The 18,794-nt window shown below is 47.6% G+C and overlaps 1 protein-coding gene across 1 annotated transcript in view; it reads right to left on the reverse strand.

Moving 5' to 3' along the window:
• The window catches only part of XPR1 (xenotropic and polytropic retrovirus receptor 1), a 241,988-nt gene that overhangs the window by 49,875 nt on the left and 173,319 nt on the right, over window positions 1-18,794 (reverse strand). The window contains exon 6 of the mRNA XM_063939797.1: window positions 16,486-16,569. Coding sequence (XP_063795867.1) covers window positions 16,486-16,569 — 84 coding nt within the window. The remainder of the gene's footprint in view (window positions 1-16,485; window positions 16,570-18,794) is intronic.

An 18,794-nucleotide genomic window follows, 5' to 3' on the forward strand; every position in this document is an offset into this window, starting at 1 on the left:
ACGGCAATCCAGTCGTCGCATGTGCCTGCTGAATTGTGTTACAGATCCAGCGAGCAATAGTCTGCTTTGAAGCAGGAGCGCCAGCCTTGTTGGCTGCATACAGAACAAACAGTGCTTCTGTTTTTCTGGCTCTAGCCGTTCTGGCCACGTAAATTTTCAAAGCCCTGACCACATCAAGGGACTCGGAATCCTCCAAGTCTCGTGTAGCCACAGGCACCACAATAGGTTGGTTCATATGAAAAGATGATACCACCTTAGGCAAAAATTGAGGACGGGTCCGCAATTCCGCTCTATCCATATGGAAAACTAGATAGGGGCTTTTATGAGACAAAGCCGCCAATTCCCATACTCGCCTAGCCGAAGCCAAGGCTAACAACATGGCCCCCTTCCAAGTGAGATATTTTAACTCCACCGTTTTAAGTGGTTCAAACTAGTGCGACTTAAGGAAACTCAACACCACGTTAAGGTCCCAAGGCGCCACCGGAGGTACAAAAGGAGGCTGAATATGCAGCACTCACTTCACAAAAGTCTGTACTTCTGGGAGAGAAGCCAATTCTTTTTGAAAGAAAATGGATAAGGCCGAAATCTGAACCTTAATGGAGCCTAATTTTAGGCCCAAATTCAGTCTGTAGGAAGTGAAGGAAACGGCCCAGACGGAATTCTTCCGGAGGAGCATTCCTGGCCTCACACGGTGATAATGTTTAGCTGTCACGTCTTTCCTAGCTTTTATCAGAGTAGGAATGACCTCATCCGGAATGCCCTTTTCCGCTAGGATCCGGCGTTCAACCGCCATGCCGTCAAACGCAGCCGCGGTAAGTCTTGGAACAGACAGGGCCCCTGTTGCAACAGGTCCTGTCTTAGAGGAAGAGGCCACGGATCTTCCGTGAGCATCTCCTGCAGATCCGGATACCAGGCCCTTCGTGGCCAATCTGGAACAATGAGAATTGTCTGTACTCCGCTGTTTCTTATTATTCTCAACACCTTTGGGTCTATGTGAGGAAACACATAGACCGACTGGAACACCCACGGTGTCACTAGGGCGTCCACAGCTACCGACTGAGGGTCTCTTGACCTGGCGCAATACCTCTGCAGTTTTTTGTTGAGGCGTTTTACATGAACCACTGCGGTGATGTTGTCTGACTGGATCAGAACTGGTAGGTCGCGAAGCAAGGTCTCCGCTTGACGAAGGGCATTGTATATGGCCCCCAGCTCCAGGACGTTGATGTGAAGACAAGTCTCTTGACTTGACCAAAGGCCCTGGAAGGTTCTTCCTTGTGTGACTGCTCCCCAACCTCGGAGGCTTGCGTCCGTGATCACCAGAACCCAGTCCTGAATGCCAAACCTGCGGCCCACTAGAAGGTGAGCACTCTGCAGCCACCACAGGAGAGATACCCTGGCCCTGGGGGACAGGGTGATCAGCTGATGAATCTGTAGATGTGACCCGGACCACTTGTCCAGTAGCTCCCATTGGAAGGTCCTCGCATGGAACCTGCCAAACGGAATGGCCTCGTATGATGCCACCATCTCTCCCAGAACTCGAGTGCAGTTATGCACTGACACCTGTTTTGGTTTCTTCATGAGTCATGAGTTCTTGAGCCTTTTCCATTGGAAGATAAACCATTTTCTGGTCCGTATCCAGAATCATGCCCAAGAAGGTCAGACGAGTCGTAGGAACCAGCTGCGACTTCGGGATATTGAAAATCCAGCCGTGTTGCTGTAACACCTTCAGTGAAAGTGACACGCTGTTCAGTAACTGCTCTCGTGATCTCGCTTTTATGAGGAGATTGTCCAAGTACGGGATAATTGTGACACCCTGCTTGCGCAGGAGTACCATCATTTCCGCCATTACCTTGGTGAAAATTCTCGGGGCCGTGGAAAGCCCAAACGGCAACGTCTGAAATTGGTAATGACAATCCTGTACCGCAAATCTCAGGTACGCCTGGTGAGGTGGATATATGGGAACATGAAGGTACGCATCCTTTATGTCCAGAGATACCATAAAATCCCCCCCTTCCAGGCTGGCGATGACCGCCCTGAGCGATTCCATCTTGAACTTGAACCTTTTCAAGTATAGGTTCAGGGATTTTAAATTTAAAATGGGTCTGACCGAACCGTCCGGTTTCGGGACTACAAACAGGGTTGAGTAATATCCCCTCCCTTGTTGAAGCAGGGGAACCTTGACCACCACCTGTTGAAGATACAATTTGTGAATTGCATTTAACACTATCTCCCTTTCTGGGGGAGAAATTGGCAGGGCCGATTTGAAAAACCGGAGAGGAGGCACCTCTTCAAATTCTAGCTTGTAACCCTGAGAAACAATTTCTATTGCCCAGGGATCCACCTGTGAGTGAACCCAGATGTGGCTGAAAATTCGAAGACGTGCCCCCACTGGGGAGAACTCCCTTAGCGGAGCCTTAGGCGTCATGCGGTGGATTTTGCAGAGGCCGGGTAGGACTTCTGTTCCTGGGAACTAGCTGTGTTGTGCAGCTTTTTCCCTCTGCCCTTACCTCTGGCAAGACAGGACGCACCTCGTACTCTCGTTTCTTTGTGACCGAAAGGACTGCATTTGATAATGTTGTGCTTTCTTAGGCTGTGAGGGAACATAAGGCAAAAAAATTTGATTTACCAGCTGTAGCTGTGGAGACCAGGTCCGAGAGACCTTCCCCAAACAATTCCTCACCCTTGTAAGGTAAATCCTCCATATGCCTCTTTGAGTCGGCATCACCTGTCCATTGCCGGGTCCATAGGACTCGTCTAGCAGAAATCGACATAGCGTTCATTCTAGAACCCAGTAGACCAATGTCTCTTTGAGCATCTCTCATATATGAGACAACATCTTTTATATGTCTTAGGGTCAATAAGATGGTATCCTTATCCAGGGTTTCAATTTCCGCTGATAAGGTATCTGTCCATGCTGCAACAGCGCTACACACCCAGGCCGACGCAATAGCCGGTCTGAGTAAGGTACCCGAATGTGTGTAAATGGATTTCAAGGTAACCTCCTGCTTGCGATCAGCAGGATCCCTGAGGGTAGCCGTATCTTGGGATGGCAGCGCTACCTTTTTGGATAAGCGTGTCAAAGCTTTGTCCACCCTAGGGGAGGATTCCCATCGTATCCTGTCCGTTGGCGGGAAAGGATACGCCATAAGAATCCTTTTAGGAATCTGCAGTTTTTTGTCTGGAGATTCCCAAGCTTTTTCACATAACTCGTTAAGCTCATGTGAGGGGGGGAAAGGTTACCTCAGGTTTCTTTCCCTTATACATGTGTACCCTCGTGTCAGGGACAGGGGGTTCCTCTGTGATATGCAAAACATTTTATTGCAATAATCATATATCGAATACATTTTGCCAATTTTGGCTGTAACTTTGCATCATCGTTGTCGACACTGGAGTCAGAATCCGTGTCGGTATGTCTACTATTTGGGATAGTGGGCGCTTTTGAGACCCTGAAGGTCCCTGCAACATAGGGACAGACATGGGTTGACTCCCTGGCTGTTCCCTAGCTTCAGCTTTGTCTAATCTTTTGTGCAATAAATTTACATTAGCACTTAAAACATTCCACATATCCATCCAGTCAGGTGTCGGCGTTGTCGACGGAGACACCACATTCGTCTGCTCCTCCACCTCCCTAGGAAAGCCTTCTACCTCAGACATGTCGACACACGCGTACCGACACCACACACTCAGGGAATCCTCTGATCTGCAGACCGTCCCCCCCCCCCTTCTTTAAAACCCTCTTTCACCGTGGATAAGCAAGGGAGAGTCTGGGGAGCTCCCTCTCAGCGCTGTGCTGTGGAGAAAATAAGAATTTACTCACCGGTAATTCTATTTCTCGTAGTCCGTAGTGGATGCTGGGAACTCCGTAAGGACCATGGGGAATAGCGGGCTCCGAAGGAGGCTGGGCACTCTAGAAAGATTTATGACTACCTGGTGTGCACTGGCTCCTCCCACTATGACCCTCCTCCAAGCCTCAGTTAGGACACTGTGCCCGGACGAGCAGACATAATAAGGAAGGATTTAGAATCCCAGGTAAGACTCTTACCAGCCACACCAATCACACCGTACAACTCGTGATACTATATCCAGTTTGACAGTATGAAAACAACTGAGCCTCTCAACAGATGGCTCAACAATAACCCTTTAGTTAACAATAACTATTTACAAGTATTGCAGACAATCCACACTTGGGATGGGCGCCCAGCATCCACTACGGACTACGAGAAATAGAATTACCGGTGAGTAAATTCTTATTTTCTCTAACGTCCTAGTGGATGCTGGGAACTCCGTAAGGACCATGGGGATTATACCAAAGCTCCCAAACGGGCGGGAGAGTGCGGATGACTCTGTAGCACCGAATGAGAGAACTCCAGGTCCTCCTCAGCCAGGGTATCAAATTTGTAGAATTTTGCAAACGTGTTTGCCCCTGACCAAGTAGCTGCTCGGCAAAGTTGTAAAGCCGAGACCCCTTGGGCAGCCGCCCAAGATGAGCCCACTTTCCTTGTGGAATGGGCATTTACAGATTTTGGCTGTGGCAGGCCTGCCACAGAATGTGCAAGCTGAATTGTACTACAAATCCAGCGAGCAATAGACTGCTTAGAAGCAGGAGCACCCAGCTTGTTGGGTGCATACAGGATAAACAGCGAGTCAGATTTTCTGACTCCAGCCGTCCTGGAAACATATATTTGCAGGGCCCTGACAACGTCTAGCAACTTGGAATCCTCCAAATCCTTAGTAGCCGCAGGCACCACAATAGGCTGGTTCAGGTGAAACGCTGACACCACCTTAGGGAGAAACTGGGGACGAGTCCTCAATTCTGCCCTATCCGTATGGAAAATCAGATAAGGGCTTTTACATGACAAAGCCGCCAATTCTGACACACGCCTGGCTGAAGCCAAGGCCAGTAACATGACCACTTTCCACGTGAGATATTTTAGATCCACGGTTTTAAGTGGCTCAAACCAATGTGATTTTAAGAAACTCAACACCACGTTGAGATCCCAAGGTGCCACTGGAGGCACAAATGGGGGCTGAATATGCAGCACTCCTTTCACAAACGTCTGAACTTCAGGTAGCGAAACCAGTTCTTTCTGGAAGAAAATCGACAGAGCCGAGATCTGTACCTTAATGGAGCCTAATTTCAGGCCCATAGTCACTCCTGCTTGTAGGAAATGCAGAAATCGACCTAGTTGAAATTCCTCTGTTGGGGCCTTTTTGGCCTCACACCAAGCAACATATTTCCGCCATATGCGGTGATAATGCTGTACAGTCACATCTTTCCTGGCTTTAATAAGTGTAGGAATGACTTCTTCCGGAATACCCTTTTCCTTCAGGATCCGGCGTTCAACCGCCATGCCGTCAAACGCAGCCGCGGTAAGTCTTGGAACAGACAGGGCCCCTGCTGCAGCAGGTCTTGTCTGAGCGGTAGAGGCCACGGGTCCTCTGAGAGCATCTCTTGAAGTTCCGGGTACCACGCTCGTCTTGGCCAATCCGGAACCACGAGAATTGTGTTTACTCCTCGCTTTCTTATTATTCTCAATACCTTTGGTATGAGAGGCAGAGGAGGGAACACATAAACCGACTGGACCACCCACGGTGTCACTAGAGCGTCCACAGCTATCGCCTGAGGGTCCCTTGACCTGGCGCAGTATCTTTTTAACTTTTTGTTGAGACGGGACGCCATCATGTCCACCTGTGGTTTTTCCCAACGGTTTACCAGCATCTGGAAGACTTCTGGATGAAGTCCCCACTCTCCCGGGTGGAGGTCGTGTCTGCTGAGGAAGTCTGCTTCCCAGTTGTCCACTCCCGGAATGAACACTGCTGACAGTGCTAGTACATGATTCTCCGCCCATCGGAGAATTCTTGTGGCTTCTGCCATCGCCATCCTGCTTCTTGTGCCGCCCTGTCGATTTACATGGGCGACTGCCGTGATGTTGTCTGACTGGATCAGCACCGGCTGGTGTAGGAGCAGGGATCTTGCTTGACTTAGGGCAGGGGTGTCAAACTCAAATTCATCGGGGGCCGCATCAGCAGTTTGGTCCCCATCAAAGGGCCGGTTGTATCTGTAGGTCTATCCAAAATTTACCGCTCCACCTGCCTTATATGTGCCCAGCCATCTGCCCCCTTTTAAAGTGCCCAGCCATGTGCCCCCTTTTATAGTGCCCAGCCATGTGCCCCCTTTTATAGTGCACAGGTCCCCATTTTACACATTGCGGCAGGCACAGGTCCCCATTTTACACATTGCGGCAGGCACAGGTCCCCATTTTACACATAGCGGCAGGTACAGGTCCCCATTTTACACATTGTGGCAGGCACAGGTCCCCATTTTACACATAGCGGCAGGTACAGGTCCCCATTTTACACATTGTGGCAGGCACAGGTCCCCATTTTACACATTGTGGCAGGCACAGGTCCCCATTTTACACATAGCGGCAGGTACAGGTCCCCATTTTACACATTGTGGCAGGCACAGGTCCCCATTTTACACATTGTGGCAGGCACAGGTCCCCATTTTACACATAGCGGCAGGTACAGGTCCCCATTTTACACATTGTGGCAGGCACAGGTCCCCATTTTACACATTGTGGCAGGCACAGGTCCCCATTTTACACATAGCGGCAGGTACAGGTCCCCATTTTACACATTGTGGCAGGCACAGGTCCCCATTTTACACATTGTGGCAGGCACAGGTCCCCATTTTACACATAGCGGCAGGTACAGGTCCCCATTTTACACATTGTGGCAGGTGGTGGAAGGAGGGAGAGAGAGAGAAAGAGAGGAAGGGAGAGGGGCTGACTTACATTTGAAGCGGTTCTCGCCGCTCTTCAGCCGCCTCTCCCTCCTCGTCTGCGCGGCTCCCTTCTCCCTCCTCCGACGGGGTTTCGTTGAATGACGCGTTTGCGCCGTGACATCACGACGCAATCGCGTCATTCCGCGAAACCCCGCCCCCCCCGAGCTGGGCACTCGGGAGAAGGGGGTTTCATGGCGGCGGCACCGCGGGCCATCAGACGAGGTCTGGCGGGCCGGATTTGGCCCGCGGGCCTTGTCTTTGACACCCCTGACTTAGGGCATTGTAGATGGCCCTTAGTTCCAGAATATTTATGTGAAGGGAAGTCTCCTGACTCGACCATAGTCCTTGGAAGTTTCTTCCCTGTATGACTGCCCCCCAGCCTCGAAGGCTGGCATCCGTGGTCACCAGGACCCAGTCCTGTATGCCGAACCTGCGGCCCACTAGAAGATGGGCACTCTGCAGCCACCACAGTAGAGACACCCTGGTTCTTGGAGACAGGGTTATTAAGCGATGCATCTGAAGATGCGATCCGGACCACTGGTCCAACAGGTCCCACTGAAAGATTCTGGCATGAAACCTGCCGAAGGGAATTGCTTCGTAAGAAGCCACCATCTTTCCCAGGACCCGTGTGCAGCGATGCACTGATACCTGTTTTGGTTTCAGGAGGTCTCTGACTAGAGATGACAACTCCCTGGCTTTCTCCTCCAGGAGAAACACTTTCTTCTGGACTGTATCCAGAATCATACCCAGGAACAGTAGCCGTGTCGTCGGAACCAGCTGTGACTTTGGGATATTCAGAATCCAGCCGTGCTGGTGCAGCACCTCCTGAGATAGTGCTACTCCCACCAACAACTGTTCCTTGGACCTCGCTTTTATTAGGAGATCGTCCAAGTACGGGATAATTAAAACTCCCTTTCTTCGAAGGAGTATCATCATTTCCGCCATAACCTTGGTAAATACCCTCGGTGCCGTGGACAGTCCAAACGGCAGCGTCTGGAATTGGTAATGGCAATCCTGTACCACAAATCTGAGGTACTCCTGGTGAGGATGGTAAATGGGGACATGCAAGTAAGCATCCTTGATGTCCAGGGATACCATGTAATCCCCTTCGTCCAGGCTTGCAATAACCGCCCTGAGCGATTCCATCTTGAACTTGAATTTTTTTATGTACGTGTTCAAGGATTTCAAATTTAGAATGGGTCTCACCGAACCGTCCGGTTTCGGTACCACAAATAGTGTGGAATAATAACCCCGGCCTTGTTGAAGTAGGGGTACCTTGATTATCACCTGCTGGGAATACAGCTTGTGAATTGCCGCTAGCACCGCCTCCCTGTCTGAGGGAGCAATCGGCAAGGCAGATTTTAGGAACCGGTGGGGTGGGGACGCCTCGAATTCCAGCTTGTACCCCTGAGATATTATTTGCAGGATCCAGGGATCCACCTGTGAGCGAGCCCATTGATCGCTGAAATTTTTGAGGCGACCCCCCACCGTACCTGGCTCCGCCTGTGGAGCCCCACCGTCATGCGGCGGACTTGGAAGAAGAAGCGGGGGAGGACTTTTGCTCCTGGGAACCTGCTGTTTTTTCTGGGTCCGAAAGGACTGAACCTGATAAAACGGCGCCTTCTTAGGCTGTGAGGGGACATGGGGTAAAAATGCTGACTTCCCAGACGTTGCTGTGGAAACTAGGTCCGAGAGACCATCCCCAAATAATTCCTCACCCTTATATGGCAACACTTCCATGTGCTTTTTAGAATCTGCATCTCCTGTCCACTGGCGAGTCCATAAGCCTCTCCTAGCAGAAATGGACAATGCACTTACTTTAGATGCCAGTCGGCAGATTTCCCTCTGTGCATCTCTCATATATAAGACTGAGGGGTATATGCAATTGCGGTCGAATTCCCGAAATTGTCGAATTTCGGGTCATTTTCGACCAAAAAAAAAAAATCGCCTATGCAATTCAGTGCTTTCCGACCAAAAAACGGACTTTCAAAATTCGACTTTTTGAAATTCGAATTTTTGCAAATTCGACTTTTCTGCAATGATACAAGTGCTGCAATTCGACCAAAGCATATTCAATTCAAGTTTGGAAATTCGACAGCAGTGCTTTTAGACAGCAAATTCGTCATTTTCAATCCGCCACACTTTGGAGGGTGAAAACAAATAAAAAAATTTTAAACATGTTTTTTTTTGTGTTTTTTTTTGGGGGAATAGCAGATCTATTTATATTAGAAGGGATTAGGTACTTTTTTTTTTTTTTTTTGGAGGCACAAATATTATTTATATATTTTTTAAAATATTATTATTATTTTTTTTTTTTTTTTATGCTGGAACGGTGAAATCATAAAAAAAAATGGCGTGGGGTCCCCCCTCCAAAGCATAACCAGCCTCGGGCTCTTCGAGCTGGTCCTGGTTCTAAAAATGCGGGGAAAAAATTGACAGGGGATCCCCCGTATTTTTAAAACCAGCACCGGGCTCTGCGCCTGGTGCTGGTGCCAAAAATACGGGGGACAAAAAGAGTAGGGGTCCCCCGTATTTTTAACACCAGCATCGGGCTCCACTAGCTGGACAGATAATGCCACAGCCGGGGGTCACTTTTATGCCGTGCCCTGCGGCCGTGGCATTAAATATCCAACTAGTCACCCCTGGCCGGGGTACCCTGGGGGAGTGGGGACCCCTTCAATCAAGGGGTCCCCCCCCCAGCCACCCAAGGGCCAGGGGTGAAGCCCGAGGCTGTCCCCCCCCCCATCCAATGGGCTGCGGATGGGGGGGCTGATAGCCTTTTGTGATAATAAAAAGATATTGTTTTTTCCAGTAGTACTACAAGTCCCAGCAAGCCTCCCCCGCAAGCTGGTACTTGGAGAACCACAAGTACCAGCATGCGGGAGAAAAACGGGCCCGCTGGTACCTGTAGTACTACTGGGGAAAAAATACCCAAATAAAAACAGGACACACACACCGTCGACAGTAAAACTTTATTTCATACGTCGACACACACATACTTACCTATGTTCACACGCCGACATCGGTCCTCTTCTCCATGTAGAATCCACGGATACCTGAAAAGAAAAGATCAATATACTCACCTCAGCCATGGTCCAGAGATAAATCCACGTACTTGGCAAAAAAACAAACCGAACACCCGCTCCATGCCGGACTGAAAGGGGTCCCATGCTGACACATGGGACACCTTTCCACGAATGAGACCTGTCAGTGACAGCTGTCACAGAAAGGTCTCTAAGCCAATCAGGAAGCGCAACTTCGTTGCGCTCACCTGATTGGCTGTGCGCTGTCTGTACTGTGACAGCACATCGCAAAGCCGCTCCATTACTTTCAATGGTGGGAACTTAGCGGCTAGCGGTAAGGTCACCCGCCGGTCAGCGGCTGACCGGCGGGTGACCCCACCGCTACCCGCAAAGTTCCCACCATTGAAAGTAATGGAGCGGCTTTGCGATGTGCTGTCACAGTACAGACAGCGCACAGCCAATCAGGTGAGCGCCACGGAAGTAGCGCTTCCTGATTGGCTGAAGGGACTTCAGTGACAGGAGTCACGTGATGTCCCGGCATTCGGGAGAAAGGGGTCTGATGTGAAAGCATTGGACCCCTTTCTAGTCCGGTATGGAGCGGGTATTTGCGTTTTCTTTTTTTTTTACAAGTACGTGGATTTATCTCTCTGGACGTGGATTTATCTCTGGACGCTGGAAGGTGAGTATCATTTTTTCACAGGTACCCTCGGATCGTCGGAGACCGTGGCAGTCGGCGTGTCAACATAGGTAAGTATGTGTGTGTCGGTAGTGTGTAATAAAGTTTTACTGTCACGGTGTGTGTGTCCTGTTTTTTTTGGGGGTATTTTTTTTCCAGTAGTACTACAGGTACCAGCGGGCCCGTTTTTCTCCCGCATGCTGGTACTTGTGGTTCTCCAAGTACCAGCTTGCGGGGGAGGCTTGCTGGGACTTGTAGTACTACTGGAAAAAACAATATCTTTTTATTATCACAAAAGGCTATCAGCCCCCCCATCCGCAGCCCATTGGATGGGGGGGGACAGCCTCGGGCTTCACCCCTGGCCCTTGGGTGGCTGGGGGGGGGGGGACCCCTTGATTGAAGGGGTCCCCACTCCCCCAGGGTACCCCGGCCAGGGGTGACTAGTTGGATATTTAATGCCACGGCCGCAGGGCACGGCATAAAAGTGACCCCCGGCTGTGGCATTATCTGTCCAGCTAGTGGAGCCCGATGCTGGTGTTAAAAATACGGGGGACCCCTACTCTTTTTGTCCCCCGTATTTTTGGCACCAGCACCAGGCGCAGAGCCCGGTGCTGGTTTTAAAAATACGGGGGATCCCTGGCCAATTTTTCCCCGGATTTTTAGAACCAGGACCAGCTCGATGAGCCCGAGGCTGGTTATGCTTTGGAGGGGGGACCCCACGCCATTTTTTTTTTCGTGTTTTTCCCGTTTTTTACCGTTTTTTAAAATCGCGGCAAAATCCGCCAAATCGGCCGATTTTCGCCCGCGACTCTGGCGAATCCGTTTTTCATTGAATATGGTGAATTCCGGAAGCCACCTTCCGGAATTCACCTGGCGAATTTAGTCGAATTAAAAAACGGCGAAAAACTGCCGCGATTCGCCGTGAATTGCATATACCCCTGAGTCTTTTATATGGTCTATGGTTAACAGGATCGTGTCTCTGTCTAATGTGTCAATATTTTCTGACAGTTTATCTGACCACGCAGCGGCAGCACTGCACATCCAAGCTGACGCAATAGCTGGCCTAAGTATAATGCCTGAGTGTGTATATACAGACTTCAGGATCGCCTCCTGCTTTCTATCAGCAGGTTCCTTGAGGGCGGCCGTATCCGGAGACGGTAGTGCCACCTTTTTAGACAAACGTGTGAGCGCTTTATCCACTCTAGGGGGTGTTTCCCAACGTGACCTATCCTCTGGCGGGAAAGGGAACGCCATTAGTACCTTCTTAGGAATTACCAATTTTTTATCAGGGAAAGCCCACGCTTCTTCACACACTTCATTTAATTCATCTGATGGGGGAAAAACTACGGGTAGTTTTTTCTCTCCAAACATAATACCCTTTTTAGTGGTACCTGTAGTTATATCAGAAATGTTTAACACCTCTTTCATTGCCTCAATCATGCAGTGAATGGCCTTAGTGGGCATCAGGTTAGACTCATCGTCGTCGACACTGGTGTCAGTATCAGTGTCGACATCTGGGTCTGCTTGAGGTAGCGGGCGTTTTAGAGCCCCTGACGACCCATGCGACGCCTGGGCAGGCACGAGTTGAGAAGTCGGCTGTCCCACATTTGGCATGTCGTCAATTTTCTTATGTAAGGAGTCTATACGTGCACTCATTACTTTCCATAAGCCCATCCACTCAGGTGTCTGCCCCGCAGGGGGTGACATCCCTTCTAAAGGCATCTGCTCCGCCTCCACATCATTATCCTCATCAAACATGTCGACACAGCCGTACCGACACACCGCACACACACAAGGAATGCTCCGAATGAGGACAGGACCCACAAAAGCCCTTTGGGGGGACAGAGTGAGAGTATGCCAGCACACACCAGAGCGCTATATAATGCAGGGACTAACTGAGTTATGTCCCCTATAGCTGCTTTTTCTATATAATATATATACTGCGCCTAAATTTAGTGCCCCCCCTCTCTGTTTATACCCTGTTCTGTAGTGTAGACTGCAGGGGAGAGCCAGGGAGCTTCCTTCCAGCGGATCTGTGAAGGAGAAATGGCGCCAGTGTGCTTGTGAGAGATAGCTCCGCCCCTTTTCCGCGGACTATTCTCCCGCTTTTTTCCATATTCTGGCAGGGGTATTTTCCACATATATAGCCTCTGGGACTATATATTGTGGAGTTTTTGCCAGCTAAGGTGTTATTATTGCTTCTCAGGGCGCCCCCCCCCCAGCGCCCTGCACCCTCAGTGACCAGAGTATGAAGTGTGTATGAGGAGCAATGGCGCACAGCTGCAGTGCTGTGCGCTACCTTGGTGAAGACTGATGTCTTCTGCCGCCGTTTTTCCGGACCTCTTCTTGCTTCTGGCTCTGTAAGGGGGACGGCGGCGCGGCTCCGGGACCGAACACCAAGGACTGGGCCTGCGGTCGATCTCTCTGGAGCTAATGGTGTCCAGTAGCCTAAGAAGCCCAATCCGGCTGCAAGCAGGCGAGTTCGCTTCTTCTCCCCTTAGTCCCTCGCTGCAGTGAGCCTGTTGCCAGCAGGTCTCACTGAAAATAAAAAACCTAAACTATACTTTCTTTCTAAGGGCTCAGGAGAGCCCCTAGTGTGCATCCAACCTCGGCCGGGCACAAAATCTAACTGAGGCTTGGAGGAGGGTCAAAGTGGGAGGAGCCAGTGCACACCAGGTAGTCATAAATCTTTCTAGAGTGCCCAGCCTCCTTCGGAGCCCGCTATTCCCCATGGCCCTTACGGAGTTCCCAGCATCCACTAGGACGTTAGAGAAAATGGCACTGGTGAGTGCTGAGGAAGAAGCCCCGCCCCCTCGGCGGCGGGCTTCTGTCCCGCTCAAATATCTAAAAACCTGGCTGGGGCTCTTTATATACACAGTGCCCAGCTGTATATATATATATATATATATATATATATATATATATATATATATATATTTATTTATTTTTGCCAGAAACAAGGTTTATTGCTGCCCAGGGCGCCCCCCCTGCGCCCTGCACCCTTACAGTGACTGCCGTTTGTGTGTGCTGTGTGGGAGCACAGCGTTACTGCTGTGCGTTACCTCATGAAGATCTGAAGTCTTCTTTCTTCTCATACTCACCCGGCTTCTATCTTCCGGCTCTGCGAGGAGGACGACGGCGCGGCTCTGGGACGGACGGCGATGGTGAGACCTGCGTACCGATCCCTCTGGAGCTAATGGTGTCCAGTAGCCTAAGAAACAGAGCCTAACATTAAAGTAGGTCTGTTTCTCTCCCCTCAGTCCCTCGATGCAGGGAGTCTGTTGCCAGCAGGCTCCCTGAAAATAAAAAACCTAAGAAATATACTTTCTTTCAGGAAACTCAGGAGAGCTCCCTGTAATGCACCCATCTCTCCTGGGCACAGTATCAAAACTGAGGTCTGGAGGAGGGGCATAGAGGGAGGAGCCAGTGCACACCCATACCTAAAGTCTTTCTTAAAGTGCCCATGTCTCCTGCGGAGCCCGTCTATCCCCATGGTCCTTACGGAGTCCCCAGCATCCTCTAGGACGTAAGAGAAATGGGGTGTGACCTTGTGCCTGCTAGGCCACGCCCCTGGTATAAAATACATTGAAAAAGCTAGATCCAACATAAAATACAATGAAGAAGCCACTTCCACATCAAATAATTTAAAAAGCCAGATCCGCAGAAAATATATTGAAAAGCCAGATTCACATAATACACTTCAGTTCCCCCATGTGTCACTCCAGCCAGCACCCGCCTGTGTCACTCCAGCCAGCAAACCCATGTGTATTTGGCTCCCTCAGTTCTCAGTCTACGTAGTGCTGCTGCATGTCTGGCTGGTGTGTAGCGGTTTACAGATCTCTTGTGGTCACGTGACTGAGTGTTGGGAGCCACATTTGAATAGAGAAAAAGCCGCATGTGGCTCAAGAGCAACGCGTTGGCCACCACTGGCCTGGGACGGGCTGCCCGAAGGCGGGCACACACACTGTGCGATATGACTAATGATATAGCACAGTGACGTCATGCTGCAATCGGCCGGAGGGAGCATGCAGCTCTGGATGATGGGTCCAAATTGAGCTGCATGCATGGCAGAGACTGAAAGTCGTTAACGACCCGCGGGGCTGAACATCACCCGTCGGCGGCGGCATAAACACTGGGCGATATAGTAAACTATATCGCCCAGGAGGGGGAAAATGAGTACAGCATTACTGGTAAAACGTATTGTACACACCGGATCAATGGCTGTGGTACATCAATAGGATTGGTAAATTCCCCCATGCCTTCCTGGTGTTACATGTGCTTTATTAAAGGGCTCACTCTGGTCACTTAAATGGTAAATCCAACATCAGATTTGTATGATACTAGATATTAAACAATGCATACAAACTGTAGGTGGCTACTTATACTTCATGCTGTATAACAATCAGTATGATCTTTCTACGATAGCACTGACACACCATGAAACATATTCCTCAATTATCTAGGTAGGGAAACCTGATTACACAATAACAGACCACTTTCAAATGAGCATTTCAACACTATTACTCTGCAGAGACTTAATGGTCTATTGAAGTGGTTCTCAAACTCTGGGTGCCTCCGGACTCTTGCAGGGGTGCCTTGGATGGTCCAGGACAAAATTATGGTCAATGTAACAGGCAAAACAAGTGCTTGTGGCGCCCAATCATAAAATATGTGGACAAATAGAATCAAATATTGTCCCTCACTACACAACTGACCCTAAGGATGACATAAAAACACAACGTACTTAATTTAAGATCTTTCTAAAATTCTTAATAAGAAACTTTTGGCCTAGGGGTGCAGTTAAAAAAAATATATCTGATACTCTAGGGAGCCATGATTCAAGAGAGTTTGGGAACCACTGGTCAATTGCATCATTTTTTGTCACCAAGTACAAAACAGTGGGTATTAGCTGTACATAGCCATGGATCACACCTAGTATGAGACTTCTGGAAATCAGGCGCTAATATAACAGCAGTGGATTATAACTGTTTGAACCATATCCAAATTGAGATTAATATTTTACAGCTAAAGTGTTTCAGGGCTGGTTAAATCATTGTGTGTTGTTCTACTTGTTTAGTCATTTATACATTCTTTGGTAGTAAAAGTGTTCTTCCTTCTGTACAATGTTCCTGACTCAGATATTGCTGAGCTGTATTATTACCCAATACCACACATATCATGTGATAAATTGGATGCAACTTGCTGATTAGCACTTTCAGCATTAGTTAGATCACTGTTGGGGCTTGATAATATTTATTACACGTGGCTTTGTTCTTATTTACTTCTCTACATTGGACAGTAATATTTTATTAATCACACTGATTCAAAATGAAGCAGAAATATAATAAAACGCATGAAATCCATTCCAGAATAGGGGACAGGCAACAATGCATGCAGACACACGTAAATGACACATCCCAGAACATTAGGATATGGTTTTATTTTTAGACTGCAGCCCATTGCATTATTCCTTTGTATTTATTCTAACCAACAATCAAACCAATGAGTAAAAAAAAAAAAACATATAAAAAAAAACATTATTTCCGAGTCTACAGTGTAACTCATAGGACGAGGCAATGGATAGCCTTATGCTTGTCATCTCATTGGCTCATTATGCGATCACTTCTCTGTATTCTCATTTTTTTCTGGACTGCACTGTTTTCTTGTTTGGAGTGTTGCAAAATATCAAACACACATATGTAATAAAAAAAAACTAGCATAAGTTCCACTTGAATATATATATATATATATATATATATATATATATATTATATATACACACACACACACACACACACACACACACACATATATATATATACACACATATATAATTTTTTATTATTATATATCCAATACTTTTGCAAAAATCAAATTGTGAGGAGTGTTCCCTATAGAGGATGTGGTTTGTTCTTCGGACTACATGCTGTAACAGTGTTGTGCATTATCCATGTAATGCTGGGAGATTTTTGAACCATTCTCCAACAGCAGCAACTGACCTGGGCTGCTCCGAGAGGTGGCACACGCAGGCGTTTCATGGCTTTCTGCCGGTCCCCATCTTCTAGTTCGTTGGTCACCACAGCCTGAGAACGGGAGAGGTGGAGTATGTAAGAAAGAAAAGGATGGCATTGGGATTTTTACATAAAGGTTTCTGGGAGCTGTGCAGTAAGACAGTCTAATGAGAACTCAGAAGCAGCATTATTGTATGACAGAAGACCTCGGCTAACATAACCCTAGTACATAATAAACAGGGATTGGACTTAAACTGTACCTGTGACAGATGCACCACATTAAGTTGTGGTGACAATGCCTTTGTGCCTCCAACCTCCGTGAGGTCACGACTTCTTAGAGCACTAATAGGCTGTGTATTATGAATAATGGTTCAGCACAATAAATGGCTGTGGCTTTTGTTTGTCTAGGTGATGGGTACCGAGAGATCCCAGACAAAAGACACAGCTTTATTTGCAAACCAATTAGCGTTATAAGGAAATATTTGAATAGTGTAGTAAATGCTAGAATACAATTATGCAAAGTTGTCAGGACCAGCTGGAAGTACAATATTTAGAAATATATGAAAAACTAAACAACATCTAAAGGTGGCTACACACTAGTAAATATATATGCTGATCAATTGATCTGCAGATATATCTATGGACGGACTGGGCAGTGTGTTGTGCAAACACACTGCCTGATCCGTCGGGACTGGCGTCATGAAATAGGCGGGCGTTTACAAGCGCCCAGGCTAGTTCAGCTATCAGTCACCTGTGGTGTCTGCAGAACGTTTACGAGCGGTAAGCTGACTGCCCGCACACAATGCATGATGTGCCAATATGTCGTTAAATATATTGGCCATCAGCTGTGCTGCACGACCGATGCGATATATCCGAGAACGATGGCGTTCACAGACATATCACTCATACACATTGGCTGACGGATACGCCATATATTGGCCGTTCAACAGAACAGCCAATATATCGGCCAGTGTGTACGCACCATAAGACAAATCTAAAATAAAACAAAACAAACACAAAACAACATGTATCTGCAGCACTGTACAAATGTAACTAACAAGTTCAAAACAAATAAAAAAAAAAATGAATAATTTACAATTTCTGAATAAAATATAGCAAAACAAATAGTCTTCCCAGTTTAACAGCTTGCAATGCACTCTTACAAGATAGACCTGCAGCCGCTAAAGCCGGACGTCACCGGAGGTTGATGCCCGAACTTCCGGTTGAAACGAACAGCGCACGGAGAGGCAATACAAGCCCAGATGAATGTAGAACAAGCACGGCTAAATGTAGGGTAAGCTAGGGATAGCACTCACAACCAAGCAGGACTCTCTTGAATATACATAGCAGTGTCCAACAACCCCAAGGTGCTGTAAACATTTTTACGTTGTTTTTAAGTATTGCATTGTCCCAAGTGTCCTTATCTTTCTCTCCTTTCTTCTTCTAGCTGCACCCACTGTCCTCTCCATTTCCGATTCACAGCTGCAACTGCCATCCTATTTTTTTTTTAATTATTATTATTTTTTATTTTTTTGACACACACACCGCTTGGTAGAATCACTCTCCAAAAAGGCTTGATCATTCGATCGACAAACCGATGCGCTTATTATAAGCGCAGTAAGCTATCCCCCCCCCCCCCTTTTTGTTAATGCACTCTTCCCACCAAAAAATGGAATATCTAAAATTTAGGACTACTTATAAACCCAACTGAGCTGTGTAATAAAAACACATTCTTGGTGCCATATAACTGTTTTTGGAGTAGCTTGAAACTCTGCCTATGAAAACGATCTGACGTGAGAAATCACATATCTTAAAATCAAACATCTGCAGATGGTTAGGTGCCTTTATCATCTCTCTGCTTCCCACCAGTGTATTAAGTTAATTTGGAACAAATGAACATTATTATGCTGAGAAAGGCAGCACCCAAGTTAAGAGAAAGAAAAAAAGAAAGAAAAAAAAACCCACAATACAGAAAGAAAATACTGGGCTTTAGAATGACGAAAGTGACAATTGAAGATTGAAGCAGCAATTTTTTTAAAGGAAAAACCAGGTTGGCTTTGCATTTACAATACCTGCCCCTTTACATCTTATGGCTTAATCACTGAAACACTGGCACTTTCGGTAACCTGGAGGCTATTACATTTGGCCATGTGTGTTACTGGGAGAAGATCAGGTACCTTTAAAATCAGATTAAATATAGTTTTGGTGGGAGTTTTTTTTTTTTTTTTTTGCAGTGTCTTTAATTTATGGCAAAAAGTTTTAGGTTCTACATAAGTTAAGGATACTAGCAGGAGGTA

The sequence above is a fragment of the Pseudophryne corroboree genome, chromosome 9, assembly GCF_028390025.1.
Source record: "Pseudophryne corroboree isolate aPseCor3 chromosome 9, aPseCor3.hap2, whole genome shotgun sequence".
NCBI classification, from domain to species: domain Eukaryota; kingdom Metazoa; phylum Chordata; class Amphibia; order Anura; family Myobatrachidae; genus Pseudophryne; species Pseudophryne corroboree.